The sequence below is a fragment of the Lepidochelys kempii genome, chromosome 5 (assembly GCF_965140265.1).
Source record: "Lepidochelys kempii isolate rLepKem1 chromosome 5, rLepKem1.hap2, whole genome shotgun sequence".
Lineage (NCBI taxonomy): Eukaryota > Metazoa > Chordata > Testudines > Cheloniidae > Lepidochelys > Lepidochelys kempii.
In genome coordinates, this window is record NC_133260.1 from 96,222,873 (window position 1) to 96,248,257 (window position 25,385).

General features: G+C 39.5%; 1 protein-coding gene across 1 annotated transcript in view; it reads left to right on the forward strand.

The window, feature by feature from the left end:
- Nucleotides 1-25,385, forward strand: part of PRUNE2 (prune homolog 2 with BCH domain) — a 186,140-nt gene that overhangs the window by 38,699 nt on the left and 122,056 nt on the right. Inside the window, exons 2-6 of the mRNA XM_073345112.1 lie at nucleotides 5,908-6,012; nucleotides 7,002-7,204; nucleotides 8,866-9,029; nucleotides 19,944-20,096; nucleotides 23,523-23,617. Coding sequence (XP_073201213.1) covers nucleotides 5,908-6,012; nucleotides 7,002-7,204; nucleotides 8,866-9,029; nucleotides 19,944-20,096; nucleotides 23,523-23,617 — 720 coding nt within the window. The remainder of the gene's footprint in view (nucleotides 1-5,907; nucleotides 6,013-7,001; nucleotides 7,205-8,865; nucleotides 9,030-19,943; nucleotides 20,097-23,522; nucleotides 23,618-25,385) is intronic.

Here is a 25,385-nt window from a genome sequence, read left to right on the forward strand (position 1 = left end):
TCGTCCCCCCACACCGCCCCCGGAAAAGAGATTTTTACAACTGTTTAGAGTCTGAGAGAGACATGGTGGGTGAGGCAATATCTTTTATTGGACCAACTTCTGTTGGTGAAAGAGACTCGCTTTGGCACTCCACAGAGCTCTTCTTCAGGTCTGAAGTTCTTTCGATCTCTTTGTTCCCAGCATTCCCAGCAGAACAGCTGTGTCACTTAGTTGGAGACAGGATACAGTATGCTTGAAGCTAATACTTTTCTCATTGTCTTTTAATTGCCCCCTAAGTGTTGTTCCAAGGTTGCTTATCTGGGCTCATTGGGTCGCTTCCCTGCTTGTTTTTTCCACTGGCTGCTACTGAGTTATATCAATACAGGAAATCCTAATAGCCCACCATAATTGTACAATAATTTTATCTCCCTATCCAAGTCTCATATAGGGTTCACAAAATTATTACATCTCAGTATTCTTAGACTATTACATAGTAATGCCATGTCAGTCACAAGAGGGTTGAAGAGAAGATGGGTAGATAATGGGATGGGGAAATAAAAGCAGGGAAAATGTGGGCATGTGAAGAAGGCAAATGCTGGTTTAGAAATTTGAACGCTCCTTGTCCTTTAAAGCAACTACAAAGACAAAGGATTATCGGAAGCTGCTATATTTAGGTTTTTATCTCACCTACCCAATTTTGTTTCTCTTTGGAACTGCAGTATATCTTTATAGCAAAGCCACTGCTAATTAGTAACATGGGTATTTTGTGTGAATTTTAGTGTACAGGAAAGGTGTCACATGGACAATGCTGGAGACTGAAGTTCTCTCTCTTTATTTTATTTTTATTTAAGAAAACACGATGGTGTCTGAGCAATCATATGGAGCTGAAGCTGGAGCTGGAGTTTAATCTCTGTGCCTATTCAATCCTAGGCCTTTCTGCTGGGACTGCCACTGCGGTTTCTTGCTTGTTAGTGTCACATTTTTAGGATGTGGACATGTGTTCACTGGGAAGTAGACAAGATCAAGAAACTCATTTTATAGAGGCACCATGACTGCCATATAGATGGTAGATACTACTGGTTGGATTGGATTCTGAGAGGTGACAGGCTCACTATCTAATTATCAACCCCCCTGATCCATTCAATCGCTTATTGCTTTTGTAGAATACACAAATGCCACAAAAATAACCCAAAGGCTGAAATAGCACATTTGTCAAGGAGCTAAAGAAAAAGAATGTCAATACATTTCTGTTTGTATTAAAGAAGCCAAGAAGTCATGAGTTTTTATTTAGTCATTAGGATGGCACTGAAATTGGCATTATTTGGTAATCCTAAAAATATTTTGAGCAAGGACAATTTGAGAAAGGGGAAAAATTAAAAATTGGGTGTGACACTGGCAGACCAGGTGCCAGCTCATGCCAAGGCCCCTAGGCCTCACTGAACACTGACAACCATAGCTGGAAACCAGTCTGGTTCAACTGTGTGTTAGCATTGGTAAAATAGATGTTAAGCTGATAAGAATGTGTTTAGTGTTTAGACTCAATGAAATGTTTGTAGGATGCTGCATGCATTCATCTCGCTTATATCATCTGTAGCCCATGGTAAAAAGTAATATTGAGTGTTTGCATTGTAAACCTCTGTAGTTGTGTAACTCACCAAATAGAAAAGAAGAATTAATTAATGTAAAGTGCTGGCGCTGTTCCATTGTGAAACATCAAAGGACAAAGGACTTTTGGTTGGTTAGGGACTATATAGAAAAGCTGGATGTGCACAAGTCCATGGGGCCGGACGAGTTGTATCCGAGAGTGCTGAAGGAATTGGCGGCTGTGATTGCAGAGCCATTGGCCATTATCTTTGAAAACTCGTGGCGAACCGGGGAAGTCCCGGATGACTGGAAAAAGGCTAATGTAGTGCCAATCTTTAAAAAAGGGAAGAAGGAGGATCCTGGGAACTACAGGCCAGTCAGCCTCACCTCAGTCCCTGGAAAAATCATGGAGCAGGTCCACAAAGAATCAATCCTGATGCACTTGCATGAGAGGAAAGTGATCAGGAACAGCCAGCATGGATTCACCAAGGGAAGGTCATGCCTGACTAATCTAATCGCCTTTTATGATGAGATTACTGGTTCTGTGGATGAAGGGAAAGCAGTGGATGTATTGTTTCTTGACTTTAGCAAAGCTTTTGACACGGTCTCCCACAGTATTCTTGTCACCAAGTTAAGGAAGTATGGGCTGGATGAATGCACTATAAGGTGGGTAGAAAGCTGGCTAGATTGTCGGGCTCAACGGGTAGTGATCAATGGCTCCATGTCTAGTTGGCAGCCGGTATCAAGTGGAGTGCCCCAAGGGTCGGTCCTGGGGCCGGTTTTGTTCAATATCTTCATAAATGATCTGGAGAATGGTGTGGATTGCACTCTCAGCAAATTTGCGGATGATACTAAACTGGGAGGAGTGGTAGATAGGCTGGAGGGCAGGGATAGGATACAGAGGGACCTAGACAAATTGGAGGATTGGGCCAAAAGAAATCTGATGAGGTTCAATAAGGATAAGTGCAGGGTCCTGCTCTTAGGATGGAAGAATCCAATGCACCGCTACAGACTAGGGACCGAATGGCTAGGCAGCAGTTCTGCGGAAAAGGACCTAGGGGTGACAGTGGACGAGAAGCTGGATATGAGTCAGCAGTGTGCCCTTGTTGCCAAGAAGGCCAATGGCATTTTGGGATGTATAAGTAGGGGCATAGCGAGCAGATCGAGGGACGTGATCGTTCCCCTCTATTCAACATTGGTGAGGCCTCATCCGGAGTACTGTGTCCAGTTTTGGGCCCCACACTACAAAAAGGATGTGGATAAATTGGAGAGAGTCCAGCAAAGGGCAACAAAAATGATTAGGGGTCTAGAACACATGACTTATGAGGAGAGGCTGAGGGAGCTGGGATTGTTTAGCCTGCAGAAGAGAAGAATGAGGGGGGATTTGATAGCTGCTTTCAACTACCTGAAAGGGGGTTCCAAAGAGGATGGGTCTAAACTGTTCTCAATGGTAGCAGATGACAGAACGAGGAGTAATGGTCTCAAGTTGCAGTGGGGGAGGTTTAGATTGGATATTAGGAAAACCTTTTTCACTAAGAGGGTGGTGAAACACTGGAATGCGTTACCTAGGGAGGTGGTAGAATCTCCTTCCTTAGAGGTTTTTAAGGTCAGGCTTGACAAAGCCCTGGCTGGGATGATTTAACTGGGAATTGGTCCTGCTTCAAGCAGGGGGTTGGACTAGATGACCTTCAGGGGTCCCTTCCAACCCTGATATTCTATGATTCATATTCTATGAAAGACTTTGTTGATTGCCTTTCCCCAACTCCCAGAAGAGGAGACAGGCACCAATACTTGTTCCATCAGTTTGAACTCTGAAGAAAGGGAATAAAAATCCCTGGCCAGACGAACTGTATTATGTTGCTTGGAATTTGGAGAGGGCAAAATTTCTAAGCATAAAGAAGGGATTACCAAGCTGCTTAGCCTGGGTTAGCTCTGAAGGACATAGAAAGCTTGCATATCACAGCAACTACTGTTACCTTTTGGAACCTGAGGCTTGGTTTACACTACAGAGTTAGATCGATAAGGCATCTTATGCCGACCTAAATCTGTAAGTGTCTACACTAAAATTTTGCTCCTGGTGACATAACTGTCCTGCTACGCTGACTTAGGCCATGTCTACCACTACCACTTATGTCAGCAAAACTTTTGTCGCGCAGGGTTGTGAAAAAACTCACCTCCTGAATGACCTAAGAAGTTTTGCTGGCATAAGTGGTAGTATGCACTGCACTATGTTGACGGGAGAGCTTTTCCCACCAACGTAGCTACCACTGCTGGGTGGTTTAATTATGTCAATGGGAGAGCTCTCTTCCGTTGGCATAGAGTAGCTACACAAGAGATCGTACAGTGACGCATATAGACATAGCCTTAATAACTCCACCTCCACCAGAGGCATAGAGTCAGTGTCGATGTAGTTAGGTCGGCGGAGTGTTAGTGTTGCTTACATTGACAGTTACTGGGTTTTAGAAGTCATCCCACAATACCCCACACTGACAGTGTAATCGGTACAAGTGCTCCTGGTGAGGAAGTGCACTGCTGACATAAGGAGCAAAGTGTAGACACGCAAAGTGTAGATGTAATCACTGTGTGATGCCATAAGTTAGGTTAACTTAGTTTTGTAGTGTAGACATGCCCTAAGACAATGACTCATTTGTGTGTGTATATTTACCTGCTTTAACCTTGTAAATCACTCTTATTTCTTTTTCTTAATAAGTCTTTAGTTAGTTTATTATAGGATTGGCTACAAGAATTGTCTTTGGTGAGAGATCTAAGGTACAGTTGAGCTGGGGGTAAGTCACTAGTCCTTTGGGACTGGAAGTAACCTGAATATTGTGATTTTGTTGGCATAAGGGACCATCTATCACAAAGATAGGGGGCAAGATAGACTGGAGTACCCAAGGGGACTGTCTGTGACTCCATATTAAGGCTGTTGTAGTGCTCGAGGAGTTCACACTTTATACTTGGTTGGTGAAATCTAAGTATAGAACACACAGCCAGTTTGGGGTTTGTGCCCTGCTTCTTCACAGTTTGTCCTGAGGTTGGCACTCACGGTCATGAGCCACTCTAGACAGCTTGACATAGGGAAATAAAGAAGTAGAGAAATATCGATGATAGAAAAGATGTACATTTAAGTCATAGGTGTCTGCTCTAGACAGTTTTTACAACTGCATTGTTCAGAAAGGTATCTTGCTTAAGTAGTTTCCTTCCAAGTGCACAGGAGATTGGGAACGATTGACCTGGTTTTATTACCCAAGCGTATTTTGAATGATTGTGTTCTACATAATGAAAAAAGAGCTGTACCTCTTTTTTCTCTCCTGGTAGAGTGAAGATTAGACATTTGTATTCTTTTATTAACAGGTAATTGAGGCAAGTATGCTAATTATAGCTCTTTGCAGGAAGATTAGATTTCACTTGAGAAAGTGTAGAAAATTAACTCAAAATAACAAAATGTACTTCAACCTTCAGACATGGAAAAGAACCTCTTTAATTGTGTATGTTTGGATGTGAGACACCTATATTAGTGTCAGACACATTTGTTTCTCAAATTAAGATGCACAGCTCATTAAAAGCAATAGGCTAGAACATTTCTGTACAGTTGGCATCTCATTAATGATGTGTTCAAGGAAAAGCATAATTCGCAATCATCTGACGTGTGTGGGGGTGTGTGTATGAATTGTGCATGAACCTCTCTGAAATACTTCGCATTTACACAGCATGTTTGGCATTTCCCTGTCTATTGTTTGGAAGGGACCCAATTTTACCTGATATTGAATGTCCTTAATTCCTGTTGCTGTCAGTGGGAATTAAAGACATGCAGCACCTCACAGAGGTGTGCTCGTCTTCTTGCAGGATCAGGCTTAAGGCTAGTTACATTTTTAAAGTTGCAAATATCAGGTCAAGTGGCAGACAAGGAAAACAGCTACTACCAGAAGAACTCACCATGCTTTGTGATTCAGTGGTTTGTCAAGTAGGTCTTCACCCCTTACCCCCATGCTGCTTTGATAACTAGGTCTGTGTAGTGTGTTTAGCATCTCACCATTCGCACTGGAAGCTGCTTTTCTCATTATTCCACCTACACCATTGATTTTAGTGGGAACTGACCTATGTGAGTTCAGTCCATATGTCTAAACCTGGGTCCCCATGCACTCCAAGCTCCTATCGACTTCATTGGGAGTTATGGGTGCATGGGGATTGGACTGACCCTATAATGAGCACATTTATTATGCTGACTGACTGAGAAGTTTTACAATTAAGCAAAACATTTAGATATTTCAATTGGCAAGTTAAATGTCTGCATTCCTTGCTGTTTTTTACAGTCACCTTTTAAAATGGTCTTATATGTTTCAGAACCGGAGCAAACGCCTTGGGAAAGTCCATGTTGTTCTTGGGAATAAACCATGTGATTTGGATTCTCTCATTTCTGCATTAACATATGCCTACTTCCTAGACAAGGTAAAAAGAAAAATGAGATCCTGACTTATTTGTTATAGATGTAATAATGTTCAGCAAATAAAAACATGCATGTACAAAATTAGGGTCTGATCCCCTGGCAGTCAAAGACAAGACTCCCGTTGAGTTAAGTGGGAGCAGATGGCAGCCCTTTATTATACAGAAGTAATGATCTAGAGATTATCTACATACAAGAGATGAATGGCAATAACGAAAACCCGAAAAACATGTTAATGCAATATAGGTGAAATTCATTGCCAGCACATGGCCTATTCATCGCTAAAAGCTGACTTAAGTGATGCATAGAACTCATGCAAATCCTAATCTTGTGCACAGGGTTGAGTTTCATCCTCAAATCTTTGATACAAATAACATATCCATTGTTATTCTTTTTGTTCAGTAGACTGTTGATTCACAGGAGACAGAGGACAGATTACTATTATTTACTTACTGCTTGTGTCACAGTTGCACCTACAAGACCCCTTTGTTCTAAGCACTGTATACATATGCATAGTAAAAGTCAGTCACCACAGAAAGTGAAATCTTGACCCCTCTGAAGTCAATGGAATTTTATGGGATCAGAATTTTTTCTCTTGACTTTAGTGGGATCACAATTTCACCAAGAGTAATTAAGTAACTTGTCCATGGTTATACAATATATGTGTCTTAGAGCTGGGAATTGAACTAAGATCTCCTGATTTTTAGTCAAACGGCTTAACCATGAGACCAAACCAAGTTTGAAAGGTAAACGTTGACTGCAGTTGATGGGGATTTAGGCACATGCTGAAAAAACAGAAATAGAATTTTTAGCAATTTCCCCCACTCATTTTTCCAACATCTCTCTTACAGCTACATAAAGAAGAATCAGCAAAGAGGAATTATCTGTGGGAAAATAAGGTTTACTGATGGGCAGAAATTCAGAAAAAATTGTCCCAATGAAAGTCAGTTATTCTTTTGCACCATTCTGACAGATACACATTCTCTTGTTACAGGTCAGTCCCCCGGATGTTCTATGCTTGCCCGTGCTGAACATACCAAGAAGAGAATTCAGCTACTACCCAGAAACAAGGTTTATTTTGGAAGAGTTGAATATCCCAGAATCATTCCATATCTTCCAAGATGAAATCAATTTGCATCAGCTGAACGATGAAGGGAAATTGTCTTTAACGCTTGTTAACAGCAACATGCTAGCAAGGTATAGTGTTCTGTGTACGATAAAGTGGCCATGCTAGATTGAGCTGTTTTAAAGGTTATATTTTAAGTAGTTTTAGGACTATAAATGCTGTCTTAACATTTTCTGTTCTATATCTGTAACACAATGTGGAATCACAGAAGAGACAGAAGACCCAACATTATTTTCCCTTCATTATGACCATTGAGTACAACATACTACACGTATTAGTCTAACAGATTTATTTGAGCACAAAAGCTTATGCTCAAATAAATTTGTTAGTCTCTAAGGTGCCACACGTACTCCTTTTCTTTTTGCGAATACAGACTAACACGGCTGCTACTCTGAAACGTATTAGTCGGTTTGTTTCACTTTTCTGATGGACCATTTTATGTATTTTACTAAAAGCCCTTGATGCACCTTCATAGATCTCAGTTTAGACACTATTGAATTAGATTTATTATCCCAGAGCTTTATATAAGGTCTGTAAACTGCAGGTCACACTGGAATCCATACAGGGTATCATCAAACAACTACATCCCTTACTCCATGGGGACCCCATCCTGAAGAATCTTTCCTGAACCTCCTCTTCTGGCTTTCAGACAACCCCCTAGCCTCTCAAAGGTCATCATCAGAAGCAAGTTCCCCACAGACCAGGACACACCAATTCAAAGTGGCACCAGACCCTGTCAGAACAACAAATGCAAAACCTGCAGACATATCTCCACTGCTACAATGATCAATGCCTCCCACAACACACCTGTCAAGTTCCATGAGTCCTACACATGCCTATCACATGTGTTATACTTCATCCAGTGCACTACGTGCCCCAGTAACAACTATGTGGTTGAAACCAGACAAACACTACGCTTTTGAATGAGCTCACACAGGAAAATGATAAAAGACAAAAACACCCTATCATCCTTGGGTGAAAATTTTCCCAAAGCAATCACTCTATATCTGACCTATCAGGCCTCATCTTCAAAGGAAACCTGCACAGCATTTTCAAAAGATAAGCCTGGAAACTTAAATTCATAACTTTGCTAGACACTAAAAATCATGGTCTTAATAAAGAGACTGGATTTAGGGGTTATTACAACAATCTGTAACCCACTAACCCTGCCCTCTTTTTTGTCCTATGACTACAGGGGTGTTAATGGGTCACTTCACTTTGAAAAGTCCCTTAGAATATGTGCTAACTACTTATGCTAAACCTTGTATTTAGCGGTGACATTCTAAAAGTACCTTTCCCAGACATGAGGAAGAGCTCTGTATAGCTCAACTGCTTGTCTCTCTCACCAATAGAAGTTGGTCCAGTAAAAGATATTATCTCACCCACCTTGTCTCTTACAAGCATTCAAGTCTGAGTACATACTAAATATCAAACAGTAGTTATTTTAAAGAAGCTAAGAATCTATCACTCTTCAATAGTGACTTAAGTTTAGGACATTGTGGTCAAGAAATTAATGAAAATTTTTTTTGTTGTTTCATTCACAGTAGAATTTGAATAAGAATGACTAGAGTGTAGCATTATGCCAGCAGCTGTTATTAAGTGATAGCTCTTTTTAAAAAATAATTTGTAGTATTAACAATAGCAAAATAACTGAAAAGGCTACACTGGTGTGTTTACAGATCAAATAATTAGAATTTTTTTAATTTGTATTTTTAAAAATTTTGTGTGATAGTGATGATAAAAGTTTGGAATCAGCTGTTGTCAAAGTCATCAATCCAGATGAGCGATGTGATGCCAACTTGGGGTTACAGGCGTCTTCTTCCTCTTTAGTAGTAAAAGAGATTCTTCAAGAGGCACCAGAGTTAATCACTCAGCAACTGGCTCATCTCCTCAGAGGTGAGAGATTACTCTTTTTATTAAATACTGAAAGGTTTAATGGAGTGTTGCTGAATTTGCTCATGCAGAAAGAGTGTGATCCATTCTTTGGTTAACAATCCCTTTAAAGACCACGGGAAGCTCCATAAAAGAAGCAGGGAGTAAAGAGTTTGTTAAAGAGTAACATTATATTTAATATTAAAAATGTGCATTTAAAAACAGGCATGAGGGGTCTTTACTGTATCACTAGAGAGGAATATTAAATGGAGCTATCTGCACATCAGTTGGGTAGATGGAATAGCTCTTATAGTTCTAACTTTGTTTCCAGTGACTGTGTGGTATTAGGAATAAAGATACTCTTACCCTGTCGTGGATAATGAATATGGATCAAGATCCCATGCTTGCATGTTAAAACTTCTAATCAAAGCCATGTTTATTTAATCTTGTTTTGGTGGTATAATGTGTAACTTTCATGATCTAAGAATGCCATAATCAAATTGCCATGACACTTTCTTCTCAGTTTGCCTCATTTGTGCACCACAGTATTAAGCAGTAGGGCTTCAGTATAGTCACAAATGTTTCTCAGTTTTTCTTTTTAGCTTGTTACATTTGCCATTATCTTCATTTTTGCAGTGTCACTGCTTTTAAATTTGTGATATCTGTTAGACAGAAAGCTGAAGCTGTAGAAGAACTGACGGTTGCCCATAAGTTAGTTATGTACTTTTATCATTCCCTCTTCAGAACATACTTTAAAAAATAACCAGTTTAAATTGTGAACTCATGCTTGCTAAATTTTCTTTTCTGAAAAATTAACGTAGACAAATGTCGCAACTCCAGTGCTGAATTTTTGCATACACCTAAGTATAAGAAAAGATATGAGTTTATTTTACTCTGTTCTGTACCTCATAACATGCCCTCCATCATGGTATCTGAAGTATTGAATTTACACGGAGAGACTACAAAAGTTTGTATTTTTATAAGGCTTTTTCATATTTTCATGAGGAAAGGGTGTTAGCTTTTAATACAGAATTTGGTCAAATCTCTATACATGTTTCATAACTAATGGTCCCCAGTAAAGCTGCCATTAAATATTTCGCAGTCTGCAAATCTCTGTAGAATAGCTCTATGGGAAACTCTGCCCTCAACTAACCAAGTAAGCATAATCATTTATCTTTGTGACAGAACCAAAAAAAAAAAAAAAGGCATTTGGGGGATTTATGTCAAGAGGCCTCTATGACAATGCAAAGTGACTGGAGCTAGTAGGATATTACTGATAATAACGCCTTTATGTAGTTCATTATTTAGAGGTAGAATTATAGCTTATTATTCAAACACTTCAAATATATTTGCTATAAAAGCTAAACATAGGCAAGATTTTTCTTTTAATGCAACCATAAGGGCCCAATCCTGCATATACTTGTTAATGTGTGTAGTGATTAGCACCATAATTAGTTCTGTTGAAATCAGGAGGATTATTCATGATTGTAAACAATATTATTTGATAGTAAGTGTTTGCGGAATTGGGCCCATGCCTAGTAGAATTACAGTTATCTATCATATTAATACAGCTTCAACAACCGATGAAGTGAGCTGTAGCTCACGAAAGCTTATGCTCAAATAAATTGGTTAGTCTCTAAGGTGCCACAAGTACTCCTTTTCTTTTTGCATGGTATCTAGTTATTCTGTTGATATCTAATGGTATAGAAAATAGTAAGGTACTGAATTAAACAGTATAATAAGCTCTGATGTGACTTTTAAAAAGTTTTTAGTAGTTAGGAGACCACATTTACAAATTCAGGAAAAATCAGTAAATACCAACATCTCTTAATTTTAATTTTTAATTTTAATTTTTAAATTTTAAGTCCAAGCTGTTAAGACTATAAATATTTACAGATAGTAGACCAAATTCTGTCCTTACAACTTACCCAAATCCTACATATGAAGGGTTTCTTCAGGTATGTTGGCAACAAGAAGAAAGCCAAGGAAAGTGTGGGCCCCTTACTGAATGAGGGAGGCAACCTAGTGACAGGGGATGTGGAAAAAGCTAATGTGCTCAATGCTTTTTTTTGCCTCTGTCTTCACTAACAAGGACAGCTCCCAGACTGCTGCGCTGGGCATCACAGCATGGGGAGTAGATGGCCAGCCCTCTGTGGAGAAAGAGGTGGTTAGGGACTATTTAGAAAATCTGGACGTGCACAAGTCCATGGGGCCAGACGAGTTGCGTCCGAGAGTGCTAAAGGAATTGGCGGCTGTGATTGCAGAGCCATTGGCCATTATCTTTGAAAACTCGTGGTGAACCGGGGAAGTCCCGGATGACTGGAAAAAGGCTAATGTAGTGCCAATCTTTAAAAAAGGGAAGAAGGAGGATTCTGGGAACTACAGGCCAGTCAGCCTCACCTCAGTCCCCGGAAAAATCATGGAGCAGGTCCTCAAGGAATCAATCCTGATGCACTTACATGAGAGGAAAGTGATCAGGAACAGTCAGCATGGATTCACCAAGGGAAGGTCATGCCTGACTAATCTAATCACCTTCTATGATGAGATTACTGGTTCTGTGGATGAAGGGAAAGCAGTGGATTTATTGTTTCTTGACTTTAGCAAAGCTTTTGACACGGTCTCCCACAGTATTCTTGTCAGCAAGTTAAAGAAGTATGGGCTGGATGAATGCACTATAAGGTGGGTAGAAAGCTGGCTAGATTGTCGGGCTCAACGGGTAGTGATCAATGGCTCCATGTCTAGTTGGCAGCCGGTATCAAGTGGAGTGCCCCTGGGGCCGGTTTTGTTCAATATCTTCATAAATGATCTGGAGGATGGTGTGGATTGCACTCTCAGCAAATTTGCGGATGATACTAAACTGGGAGGAGTGGTAGATACGCTGGAGGGCAGGGATGGGATACAGAGGGACCTAGACAAATTGGAGGATTGGGCCAAAAGAAATCTGATGAGGTTCAATAAGGATAAGTGCAGGGTCCTGCACTTCGGACGGAAGAACCCAATGCACCGCTACAGACTAGGGACCGAATGGCTAGGCAGCAGTTCTGCGGAAAAGGACCTAGGGGTGACAGTGGACGAGAAGCTGGATATGAGTCAGCAGTGTGCCCTTGTTGCCAAGAAGGCCAATGGCATTTTGGGATGTATAAGTAGGGGCATAGCGAGCAGATCGAGGGACGTGATCGTTCCTCTCTATTCGACATTGGTGAGGCCTCATCTGGAGTACTGTGTCCAGTTTTGGGCCCCACACTACAAGAAGGATGTGGATAAATTGGAGAGAGTCCAGCGAAGGGCAACAAAAATGATTAGGGGTCTGGAACACATGACTTATGAGGAGAGGCTGAGGGAGCTGGGATTGTTTAGCCTGCAGAAGAGAAGAATGAGGGGGGATTTGATAGCTGCTTTCAACTACCTGAGAGGTGGTTCCAGAGAGGATGGTTCTAGACTATTCTCAGTGGTAGAAAAGGACAGGACAAGGAGTAATGGTCTCAAGTTGCAGTGGGGGAGGTTTAGATTGGATATTAGGAAAACCTTTTTCACTAGGAGGGTGGTGAAACACTGGAATGCATTACCTAGGGAGGTGGTAGAATCTCCTTCCTTAGAAGTTTTTAAGGTCAGGCTTGACAAAGCCCTGGCTGGGATGATTTAATTGGAGATTGGTCCTGCTTTGAGCAGGGGGTTGGACTAGATGACCTCCTGAGGTCCCTTCCAACCCTGATATTCTGTGATTCTATGATTCTATATGCAGCTGTACTGTTATAAGAGTCTTGCCTTTTGCAAGAGGACTGTTAAATTCTGGGATCTCAAATCACTGTTGGGAGCAGCCATGGAGAACAAGGCAACCAATTACAGTACTGGAAATGTAGAAAAATTCCCACTCATATACAGATACCAAAATGATTTGCTCTTCATGGCCATTCTGACTTTGTAGCTACCAGCAGAGGACCATATTCTGGGGTGAAGAATAGCTGTTTTGTACTGCACCGCCAGTGGATATATGCTGTAAGGCTGACATATCTCACTCTAGCATGATTGCTCCAGGGCATAGGTGATATTCCAGTGGCATAAAGCCAGTATAGAAGTACCGATACTAGTATTCCTCCCTTTTAATACTATCTGTAGCGTAAAATAATTGTATAATTTACATGGAGCAATTTTTGTTGGTGTTTAGGTTCGGAGAGCTAACGTGAAAGTCAAAGTGCTATGAATTTGGATTTGATTTCATAAAATTGCTGAGCGGAGATAATCAGCACTGAAGTCAATGGGAGCTTTAACATTTATTTTAGTGGGCACTGATTCAGGCCTTTAGGATGTATGGGGGGGTGATATTGCAATCCTTAGCAACATGATTCAAATGCCTAGGTTTAGAGATATCTTTTCAGTTGTGCTGCACCAGCTGTAACAGTTTCATTAGGTGCCATCTCAACAGACTTCTTTGGAATTCTGAAACTTTGGCTCACAGTATTTATTAATTTTAATAATAGCTGAAAGTATTTAAAAATACTCTGTGTACTATTATAAGTTTGAACAAATTAGACATGCTTTTGAATGGAAAAAAAGGGAGAAGGGAAGAAAAGGCATATCCATGCAAAACTTAACATCATTAATGTAGGCAGTATTATTATTTAAGGTCTTTTTTAAGCTGTATGCTTTCCTGATATCTTTGTCTCTTCTTCAGACACACTGTGAGTTAATTCTACCCTTGGGCCTTAATCAGAATCTGCTCCAAGAGTCAAAGTACTGCACAATCATATCTGCCTTAAGTCAGTGCTTGTTCTGACTCTGGATTTGAGCCAGAAGCAAACGATTATAAAATCTGCCAGAGTCTTGGGCCTGTATTACTTTATTTCCCCAGAGATGTTTACTAGGGGACTGTTGCCAAACTCAAGATCCATTACATTGCTGAATCATTACATTTTTTGTTGGAGCCAGCTGGCAAGGAGTGATTCAAAAAACTGATTGTCGTGTACCTTGAGTCAGTGCATTCTTGAAAATGCCTCCTTCTGTTTATTTGTATAAGGACTTGAAGGATGCCAGAAGATGCAGATTGCAACACGTAAATACTAGCAGTTTTCATACCAAGATGAACAACAATATTTATAGATACTGAATTTGATTTTTCTGGAGATGAACGGAAGCATTAATACCTTTCAGTGCGGTGCTGGTGCAGTTCAGCTTTCAAAATTAGTTTGTTATTTTAGCAACTCACAACAGGTCCTTTTTGGGAGTTTGGGAAAGGTGCCAGCATTTATCAGATGCATGATTCACACTTTTCTTAAATGGTCATGAAGTCCAAGTGAATTGCATCCCTTTATTATACATATAGTATGAGAGAGAAAGGGGAACATTTTCAGCTTCACCAAACAATGATTTTTTGGCTTGATAAGATGTTTTTCCTACTGTGTCTAGAAACAAAGCATTTTCCAGAAGGCAAATATTTTTTCCACCAAGATTGTGTAGCATTTCAGCTAGGAATTTTTTTTTTTTTAACTGCTGATCATCAATGAGGGCTGCTTTTTTGCTCTATGTACAGTTTTCATGAAATGTTGCTTCTTTTCCCACCTCCCTACCATCCGTTCTTTTTCATCTTAAAGATCAAAACCTAGGTGAAAAAGGGAGGCATCTGTATTTTCATTGCATTATTCTTTTCAGCCACAAACTTATCATGCAGGAGATGCCTGTGCTGTTTTTAATGTTTTCCCAAAACAACTTCTGCCTTCATTAGATCATGTTTAATATTAATGCAGAGCAATTGCTTTTGGCAAAAGTGGTACTTCTGAACTGCTTTGAGAAAAGAATAAAATGCCCATCATTTTTTTAAAGCAGCATAGCATATTATCCATTGTCCTCTCTCCTCACCCCACCCCCAAAACCCAGTAATGCAGTGTGATGCACATGGTAAGTAATATCAACCCTTGGATTATATATTGTATTTTCTTTTGTTTGTGTGTGTCAGTAGACAGAAGAGCTTCTGGAGTCCTTTCAGGAATCCAATGGGAGTTGCACTAGCTCTCAGTAAAAACAAGTTGTTGGCAGGAGGTGTTCCTAGCTGATGGATCTCCTTTACAACAGAGACTTAAAAGAGTACATGACTAAATGGACTGCTGACCTGACTCAGTCTGGGAAAGTGGTAATGAAAGTGATATACTGGTGTCCCACTGAGCCCACCCGTTCCACCAGCCTCACCCTGTCCCGCAGTGCCAGGCCCTCAAGCCTCCTCGAGCACACACACACACAGGTAGGGCCACACCCAGTTGCAAAAGACACAAACACTGAGATCAGCTCTGCGTGGGAAGACTCAGCTTGGAGATTGCTCAGTACTCCAGTGCACACTACCTCTGGAGTATAAACCCAAAATTATATTGTCTTGCCCTGCCCAGAAATGTGTACAGCGTAAGCTCATGAAAATCGCCCCCTCCCTCAATGTGGAGGAAGACAAGCGCAGCTTTTTGCCCCCTACCCCCATTATGAATTGTACAAACTGGATTTTAGAAAACAAAGCAAGTTTATTAACTACAAAGGATAGATTTTAAGTGATCACAAGGGATAGCAAACAGCTCAAAGCAGATTACTGAGCAAATAAAACAAACACACAAACTAAGCTCAATACACTAAAGAAACTGGTTACAAGTAGTAATTTCTCACCCTAAATGTTATTTTAGGCATTTCTTTAACAGGCCAGACACCTTTTCTAGTCCGGGCTCAGCTCTTCTTTCCCCCTCAGTCCTTGTTTCTTAGATCTTCTCAACAGTCATCCTGGATGGAGAGTCAGTGAAGGAGCCCTGATTAACTCTTGCTTCCCTGCCTTAAATAGGATTTACATAGGGCGGGAATCCTTCGTTTCCCAGTTTGGTCTCCACGCCTTTTGTGGAAAAATACTAGTAGGTCAAGATGGGGTCCAGTACCAGGTGACATAATCACCTGACCCTGCAGTGTCAAAGCAGCATCCCAGGAAGCTTCTCAGGAAGATGGGAAATTAGCATCTTCAAAGTCTTATTGCCCTTCCTAATGGCCCTTCCAGGCTGATTGCCTTCTGTCTGGTGGGCATTCCCCACGTGCTAACACTTCAGTAATTTATACACAGTCAATATTTCTAACTTCAGATATAGAAATGATAAATGCATACAAATAGGATAATCAGAGTCAGTACATCATAACCTTTCCAATGATACCTCACATGACCCATCTTGCATAAAACACATTTTAGTTATGCCATATTCATATCATAATATTTCTATGAAGAATATGGGGCGTACATGCCACAGTGTTCTTAGCTGATGGATCTCCTTTACAACAGATACTTAAAAGAGTACATGACTTAAATGGACTGCTGATCTGACTCAGTCTGGGAAAGTGGTAATGAAAGCATGCCTAGGATGAAGAGAAATGAGGTGAGGCAGTGTTACTTAGGACAAACTCTGAGTTCGTTTTTCTAAACTATGTGGGATCTTAAACCCCATAAAGAAATTGAGGGCTCCATATCCCACTAATATGCAGGGATTTTGTGTGTATGTCCCATTAATGCTAACAAGCACAATGTATACATTGAAGGAAGAATACACCCGTGTTGACATTGGGAATTGCAGATGTTTCTATATTAGTTTGAGAAGACTCTTTCTCTCTCTTCCTTTTTTCTTAGCAGAAGCATTAAACAACAGAATGCCTACGACAAAAAAGCTTTTAGAATTGGGTGCCTGTTTGATTAATTACTCCATTAATGCTATAAGGCCTACATTTCATGTTGGGATGAAAATGCTTGTTCCCCTTAAAACCCAAAGTGGGTTTCCTATCAGAAAGTTTTGCACACAGCCAGACTATGTCAAGTTGCAACTCTTGAGAGGAACCTAGCAATCAAGAGTACAAGGCTGCTTTCAAATAGCCAGGTGAAATGCATATCTGTACTCTTTCTTGCACCCATGTTCAAACTCTGATTTTAAAATATGCAATAACTCACACGTGTGTATCCTAGTGAGGGTCTGATCAAATTCTAAGAGAGCTTTCCCAATGGAAATTCACAAGAACATATCATACCAGTGAAAACCAGATACAGGGACATAGCAGTATAGAGTTATCTTCAAACAATCCTTTGAGCTCTTTTGATTTGGGAGGTAAAGGTAAAAACGTTTAGAAACATTAGAACTCCCTGTTTTAAAATATATTTATAAGGATTGGCAGATTAATTTAAACTAGCTTCGTGAATGTTCAGAAAATCATTTTTACAATGCTCTATAATAAAACTGTTCTTGAACTGAAAAATGGAATTGTCACTGGTAAGAATTTTTATTATGAAGATTCGTTCTGATTTAAGGGGCTTGATTCTTCTTTCCCTCACACCTGTCCATATTAGGAATAACTTAGTTAAAGTCAAGTGAGTTATGCCAGTATAAGGCTGGTGTGAGATTTTAGAATCCAGCTGCCATAGTGTCTTGGGGTTAGATCTTCAAAAGCCCCTAGCTCACATTGATGTCAGTGGGCATTGGGGCCTATTATCTTGAAAATCTGGGCCCTAGATTTTCATTTACCTGAACTCCACTATTCATGTAAAAGAAACAGAAATTGACTGTGTGAGACACACACACACAAAATATTTTGCTCAAATTCTGAGAATCAAATTTTATTTTTCTTTTACTGTTTCTGTATTGCCTTTGCCTTCAGCATTTTTTTAGAATTACATAATTCTGCACTTATGTCACAGCTTAATTGAAAACCTGGATTGATCAGGGAAAAGCTGTCATGTAATTATTGCTCAATTTTTAATCAATTGTAATTAGTCTGTGTTATATTAAAAGAAAATTAGTAACATGATGTTATTGTAATTGTACTGAAGCATAATTTACTTGATCTTAGTTCTTTCTATACAATTAGGTATACAAATCTGGGTTGACCTTCTAGCCATCTGTAATTCTGAATTGATGAGTGTGTATGGTTTTTATATCTAATACCTGTTACTTTATTGCACTTTCCAGTACTTTGTGCTCTGATTTCCTCTGCTTCTTAAGATACTATTTTTTAAATCCATTGGTTAATGGTTCAGATGACACATACAATAGTAACTATTCCATCTCTTATATTAAAAAAACCCCAACCAACTGAACCACCACTAAAGATACAGGCCTACATTTTGAAAAATGAATAAAGATTATGGGTGCTTCAGCTTTTGGATACCCAACTTTACATACCTGAAAATCAGACCCCTTAAGGTGTTCAAAAATTGGGATGCCTAAATCACTAGCAACTTTTGAAAATGTGGGCCACAGTATATATTTTCTGTACAGTCTTGTTTCTTTTATGATTTTTAATACTACCACACAGAGAGGAATACTATTTAAAATAAGACTGACATAAACCCAAGAAAATTAAGGGTAAAAGAGATAAATTCTGGAAATTCTAAGATAAAAAAGAAATTCCATCCTGGATTCACCCTACAATAAATATTAAAAGTGTCTACAGTCTCTCCAGGGAGTGGTATGTTACAATAATTTTTATGGCTCTATGTATTTTCAGGTTGTATGTCTCCATATGAACATGTTAGGCCAAATTCATCCCTTGGACTAATATGTCAACTAGTCTCAGTTCCTCAGAGAGATTCACTCCCTACTTCAGAGTACTACTCCCATACCAGCATTTGTCTGCTAGTGAGGCCTATACTTAAAGTTGCAAAATTGTTTCCAGTAGCAGATCATCCTGCATTCATGCACTTATAACTTTTTGAAGAAAGGTTTCAGAGTAGCAGCCATGTTAGTCTGTATTCGCAAAAAGAAAAGGAGTACTTGTGGCACCTTAGAGACTAACACATTTATTGGAGCATAAGCTTTCGTGAGCTACAGCTGAAGTGAGCTGTAGCTCACGAAAGCTTATGCTCAGATAAATTTGTTAGTCTCTAAGGTGCCACAAGTACTCCTTTTCTGTTTTTGAAGAAAGTTACTATTGAGGATAAAACATTCATCTCCAAAGGTGATGGTTGTAAAGTTTGAGGAAAATCCTTTCAGTGATCAGAGGGTGGAAAACCCCCCACACTTTTCCAGTTTGGAAACATTCAAGCTATACTTTTTTGCCAGGACTATGCCAAAAACAACCAAAATTTGAAATCTAAAAGACTTTGACATGCAAATAGTCCTTGAGGAGAGGAGTGTATCTGCTAGGTTGGAAAAATCTTTGCTGCTTCTCAGGGAACTGAAACCCCCCCATAAGGCACTTACCCAACTATGCAGTGTTTTACATTGAAAGGGTAGGGGATTCCACTCATTTTACAGGCTTGTGGTCTAATGAACAGGATACTGGAGTGGGAGTCAGGAGACCTGGATTCAGCCGTTAACGTTAAGCATCCGTTAACAAAACCCTATAGAAATAGAAATTATATGATAAGTTAAAGTAGCTTTTCCTAATGTGGTAGATTTATCAAAATAACAAATTACCAGTATAGATTTTTAAAGAATTTGATACTTTGGCTGCTTAGAAAATGGGAATTTGGCATGTCAGTTTGTACTGGTCCTTGTAACAAGTATATGAAGGCTATATCTTCACTGCAGAGTAAGCTTGAGTTATCTACACTTGAATTAATGCATCTTGAGTAAGCGTAGCTCTAGTGAGAGTAGCCACACAGGGAAATAACACTTGAGCTACAGAAGAGTGACTGGATTACTTTATGGGGTGATTGTTAGCAGCTGATGCGTTATGCTAAGTCTAGCTGTGACCTACAAATCTATATCCCCTGACAGGCCAGCCAACTCAAATTAAAAAAAGCACCAATACATGCCAGTTAAGGCTCTGTGTGTGCAGAGAGCACTCGAGTTATAACTTGAGTTAACTCTACAGTGAAGACAAGCCCAAAGGAGGAAAGGGCTTTAAAGGGGAAGGGGAAACGGGTACAGTAAGAATTGTAGTTTCTCTAGTACCTTTTCACTGTTGTACAGGAGGAGTTGACTTTGCTGTTTCACATTTCAGGAAGCATTCTCTTCAAATGTATGTCTATGGAACCCGAAAGACTTACAGAACAACAGGAAGAAATACTGTCAATTCTAGAAGAAAAATTTCCAGAGCTGCCTCCTCGAGAAGACATTATCTCTGTTTTCCAGGAGACCCCATTTAAGGCTCAAGGTAATGTAGTTTACTTCCATTCCTTAGGCAGCTTGTCATTTTTGTCATGTGGCTACATCTAGATAGAATGGATCATTATGTGAGATGACAGTAGTTGAAATAAAAAATTAAAAATGTCTTCATTTGTATTAACATATGATGGTTACTTTTAAGTTAAATGACTGACTTAAGGTGGAGCATAGAAGTCTTGTTTCTGTGGACTGTCCATGGTAGCTGAGGTTCTAAACCAGATAATTAATACTGTCTAGTATGTATGTATGTATGTGTATATATATATATATATACACATACATACATACATGCACAATTTAGTGGGCCTCAACACAACATGGTGGGCTATAGCCACTGATCCAGCCATAGGGAGGATGCTCAGCATTAATTCAAGTGTAGATAGCTCAATGCCATCTTGGGGATGGATTTTACTTTCTGAACCTACTTCACCTGCATAGAGCTCAGTTTCTTGGACTCTATGCTGGTGAAATGACTTTAACCCTAAATAAAACTTGAAATAGCAAGAAGTTATTTTAATAATGGAAAAGTATATTTCTTTTTCATTGTCACTCAAATGAGACTGAACCATTTTTACTCCATGCCTCCAAAAACATTCTCTATCTGGGTTTGAAGGTGCTTTTTCCCAGGCTAGCTAGCCTGGCTGGGGTATAGGCTAGCGCTCCTTGGCGCTGCTTCCAGGCAGCTTGGTAATCCACCCACTTTGTAATGAAGACACAGACTAATTCACATGAGCACTGATAGTCCTTCAGTGCTTTCTCTCAGTTCCTGCCATGTGCCCAGGTCGACAGAGAAGTTGTCCCACCATCCAGAAAAACATGGAGGCTGGGAGAAAAAATTCTCTTCCCAGCTGGATTAGAGACTGCAACTTCAATGCAGCCTCCCTGTGAGAAACCAGGTGAAAATAGCTCCAGCTGAGCTGGCTGACCTCCCTGATTGCATAAGCTAGGATCTGCCAGTCAAGGGCAAAGGAGAAGAATGTGTGATGTCCACCATATGGCTTGGCTCAAGTGATCTGCCCTAATATTCAGTATCAAACTTGAAATACATTGTAAACAGCAGTGGGATGAAATTTCTGAACGTTGGGCCTGATTTTCCTAAACCTACTTGTTTAAATCAGTAGCAGTGCAATTGAAATCAGTGTAGCTATATTGAAATGAAACTGGTATAATTGAGGGCAGAATCAGTCTCATTGTTCCTTTTCTGTTATTCTCTGTGCTCCAAAATCAAGGTCAAGCAATATACAAAACAAAAGACATATACAAAAAGCTTCTATTAAGAGTTCATGCATATGAACAAAATTCAGTGAAACATTGTCACTTCATAGATACAATACAGAAGTGAATATAGCTTGATTTCAGTGGTTTCTGCAGCTTGAATAAAGCAGTTGACATGCTTCTAGTGCTTCCCAGCTCTGTCATGTACAGCCTCTGTATACACATTAGGAATGTCAGTGGCTTTTTTTTGCTGCCATGTCACATTACAAACGCATGTCCAGTTTGCTTTTCATTATTATCCCGAAATCCCTTTAATCATCACTGCTTCCCTAGGACATCTCCCTCTGATTGAGTTAAATTTTTTTGGAGTATTCCTCCCAAATGTATTAGCTTTCTGTTTGCACAGTTGAAATAGACTGAATTTTATTTTTATGTTTCTGGTCCCTTTAGGTGTCTGATGGGTGTTGCCAGTTTAGACCAATGTGCTCTTTAGCTCCTCTTTTAGATCATTAATGAAAATATTAAAATATATTTAAAAGGCCATACTTCCTGTGATCACAAACACTATTCACATTTGCCATTCATGGCCCCAGTTCTACAAAGATTAATAAATGTGCTTAACTTTGCTCATTGTGTGTAGGCCTATTGACTTCAATATATGGAAGTCAGTGGCAAAACTCTCATTGACTTCAATAAGGCCAGGATTTTACCTAACAGGATTACTAACAATACATCAAGTGAAGTCTGCCTGTGTGTCTTTTTAGGATTGGGATCCATGGAGTTTCATGCACAGAGATAAGACCATAGTTGGCTGTTAATGAAACTACACTGTTTAAAAAAAAAAAAAATTAGCCACTTTTCTACTACTCTTGGAATCAGCTTTAGTATGGCCATTGATGCATCATAATTTCAAGTGCCCCTAAACAGGGAGTAGCGTACTAGCTACATTGTTGTGTGTCTTATCAATATTGTTTACGATTTTATTACAAATTACATAGTTAGCGTTGCGTATGTTTGTGTGCTCTATGTGCAGGTAGATGGGGATGAGATTCTGAGGTCCTTTGCAAGTCAGATGAACGGTTTTGCCTTTATGTATCTAGTTTGTTAGGCAGAAGTGGAACAATTCAACAAAATAGCAGTTCCAGGTTTCATCTAAGAAGCAGTGCTCATTTACAAACCTGAATCCATAGGTTTACTGGTTATTTTGGGCACACTGAAGAGAATAGCTACTCTGCTTATTAAAGACTCTAATGTCTATATATAGTAATTTTTGAAATGAAAATATCAAAGATTTTGACTATACATGAGAACCTGCCAGTTCATCTTGTCAATAGATTGCTGATTGAAGAGAATCTAGCTACTGAATTCGTTGATGAGCAGTTATGATTTATATGGCTGTTTTAGTCATGAGTGGTTATTTGGCTATATTATCTGCACTATCGGTAGGGGTCAATTGACCATGTTCCTATGCATCATGCATTATTTAAATATAGTTTTAGAGAATGTTGCAGCCTCTTAGCTGGACATCTCCCATTACATGAAAGCTATATGGTTAAATGAAATATTTGAAAATTCACAACATTCCTGGCTCCTATATAAAAAGAATCCAGATCCCACAATTAAAGAGTCACCCAGTAGATGATGATGATAAACTCTCCTGTGTCATCCATACACACATTAATCTGTACCTGAGGGTTATATTAATCTTTAATCCCACACAGAAACAGCCATTCGTACAATGTTAGTTTAAAGAAGATCAGTGGTAGAATGTAATCTGAAGTTTATATTTACAGTATGTACCTTAATTGCTTCAGCTCTGAATGATTTGTTACAACAATTCTATATTAGTGCCACAAGTTTTATATCCATGATCTAAAGATTAAAGAGTATGGGCACTCATTGACAAGTTGTATTCGATATGCTTCCAGATCAGAGCCTTTACAACTTCATCGAGGGAAACTGATGAGGATCTTTGTCTTTTAATTCTTTTGAACTTTGTTTACTCTGATATTAAAGTAGTAGTGCAATGCTACTAATATTAATTTAAATAATAAAATAATAGTGTTAATTTTTTGATGTGAGCCCCGAAAAGCCAGAAGAGTTAACATTAAGGCTAAAGTTCTGGTCTTCACTCATCCTTTTGCATTTGACTAGCTCTGAAACTTGTATGTATTGAACAGTTTTTCTGTACCTCAAACAGGTTTAAATATTGAGGAGGCTATGTTGAAGGATCTCAAGGAGCTGTCGGATGGAGAAATTAAAGTAGCAGTTAGCACGGTGTACATGACCCTTGAGGTAAGAGGAAACATAAACAGAATATAGCTGCTAAACAACCAAGCTGCATAAGGTGGCCTGTTCTTTCACATAGATTTTCAGTTACTTGTTTTCTCAAGATAGAGTATGAGCAGATTTTGTCAATGATGTAATTCATTTTTATGAATGCTGTAGTTATTTGTGGTCTGACTTTCATTACTATGCATCTGAATATCCTTTCAAATAAAAGTAATTTACCAGTATGCTTTAGAGCAACAACTGCAGAAAATTGCAATCAGAACCTACCCTTCTGTGCAGTGGGGTTAATAATGTCTCAACTCCTTGAGAAAAGTGTCCCCTTGTTTTTTTACTTTTATACACCTGCTTTGAATGCTGTGAAAACAGTCATGTTGGTCATAAATTATAGACGTTCCAGGGTTGATAAGAAAACCTTCCAGTTTGTTAATCAGATGGCTGCTTGTCTCAGGCATTTCCTATGTTAGCAGTACTGGTGAAAGTCATTTTTTTGGTTGCTGGTTTTCAGTGTCACACTTCTGAACTGACCCCACTTAAATTGGAGTGCTCTTAGTTAAATGTGTGCATAACTATTAGCTGTTCAGAGTTATGCATATTTTACAAAAAGAAAAGGAGCTGTAGCTCGCAAAAGTTTATGCTGAAATAAATTTGTTAGTCTCTAAGGTGCCACAAGTCCTCCTTTTCTTTTTGCGGATACAGACTAACACTGTGGCTACTCTGAAACCTGGCATATTTTACAGATATTCTTTCCTCTAGTGTATTGTTTTTAATGAATATTGTGCTGATATCACTTTAGAATTAGCTGTTATATGTGTAGAAGTACAGATCAAAATCATTCAGGGCCAGGTTGAGGCTGGCTCTTCACAGGTGTGAGAACGCAAAGGGACACACGAGGAACCTTCCCCTTCCCCGTAAGCCCATGTTCAGGGACTAGCCACAATGTGGGTGGGAAGTGCAGCAACTGAGTATGACTAGTCCTGCAAGTGGCATCGGTCACCTCAGAAGGAGCGGGGTAAGACACGAGCCTAAGGCAGCTGTTACATTTGCTCCTATTTCTCCTTTTACTATTACTTTTACTATTTTGCAGTCCCTTCACATACCCCATCAGTGTAGGTGGTCGCTTTTAGTCCCAGCCAAGTCCTCACACACTGAGCAGGTGCATATAAAGCACGCCTCATCTAAAAGCATTGTGGTTTGTATTACTGACTCATCTATCTTGTGTTAGCCAAAATGATCCTTTACATACAGATAGGGTAACCAATAGAAGGAGTGAAAAATCGGGAGACTTTTTTTCCCCGGGAGGATAGCCTCTGTAAAACAAAGCTGCCAATATGGGGACTGTCCCGCTAATTGAACATCTGGTCACCCTACATACAGAGAGCCAATCTGGCCAAAAATACCCAAGACTGTATTTGTGCTGCATCACCAATTCAAACAAGTAAAAATGAACTTTTTGGCTATCAGTGAATGAGCCCCCTATGTTCCACAAACATTGATTCTCAAACTCTGCAAACTTCATGCCTCGCTGACTATGAGACAAGCAGAAGTTAAGCTGGAGGGGAGGGGGGAACAGATGTTTTATGATTCGGTCATGTTTTATTCTTTCTCCCTTCCCATATTATTTTAAATAGGCTTCCTGGAAGAAGCCATCATTGCTCTCTTATTGGTAGATGAATGTTGCAAGTAGGTGATGGGGTTCTACCCTATCCCCAGTCACCAAGGACTTGATTTTAAGAGCTCCCACAACTCCACTGAACTCAATAGGAGCTGAGGG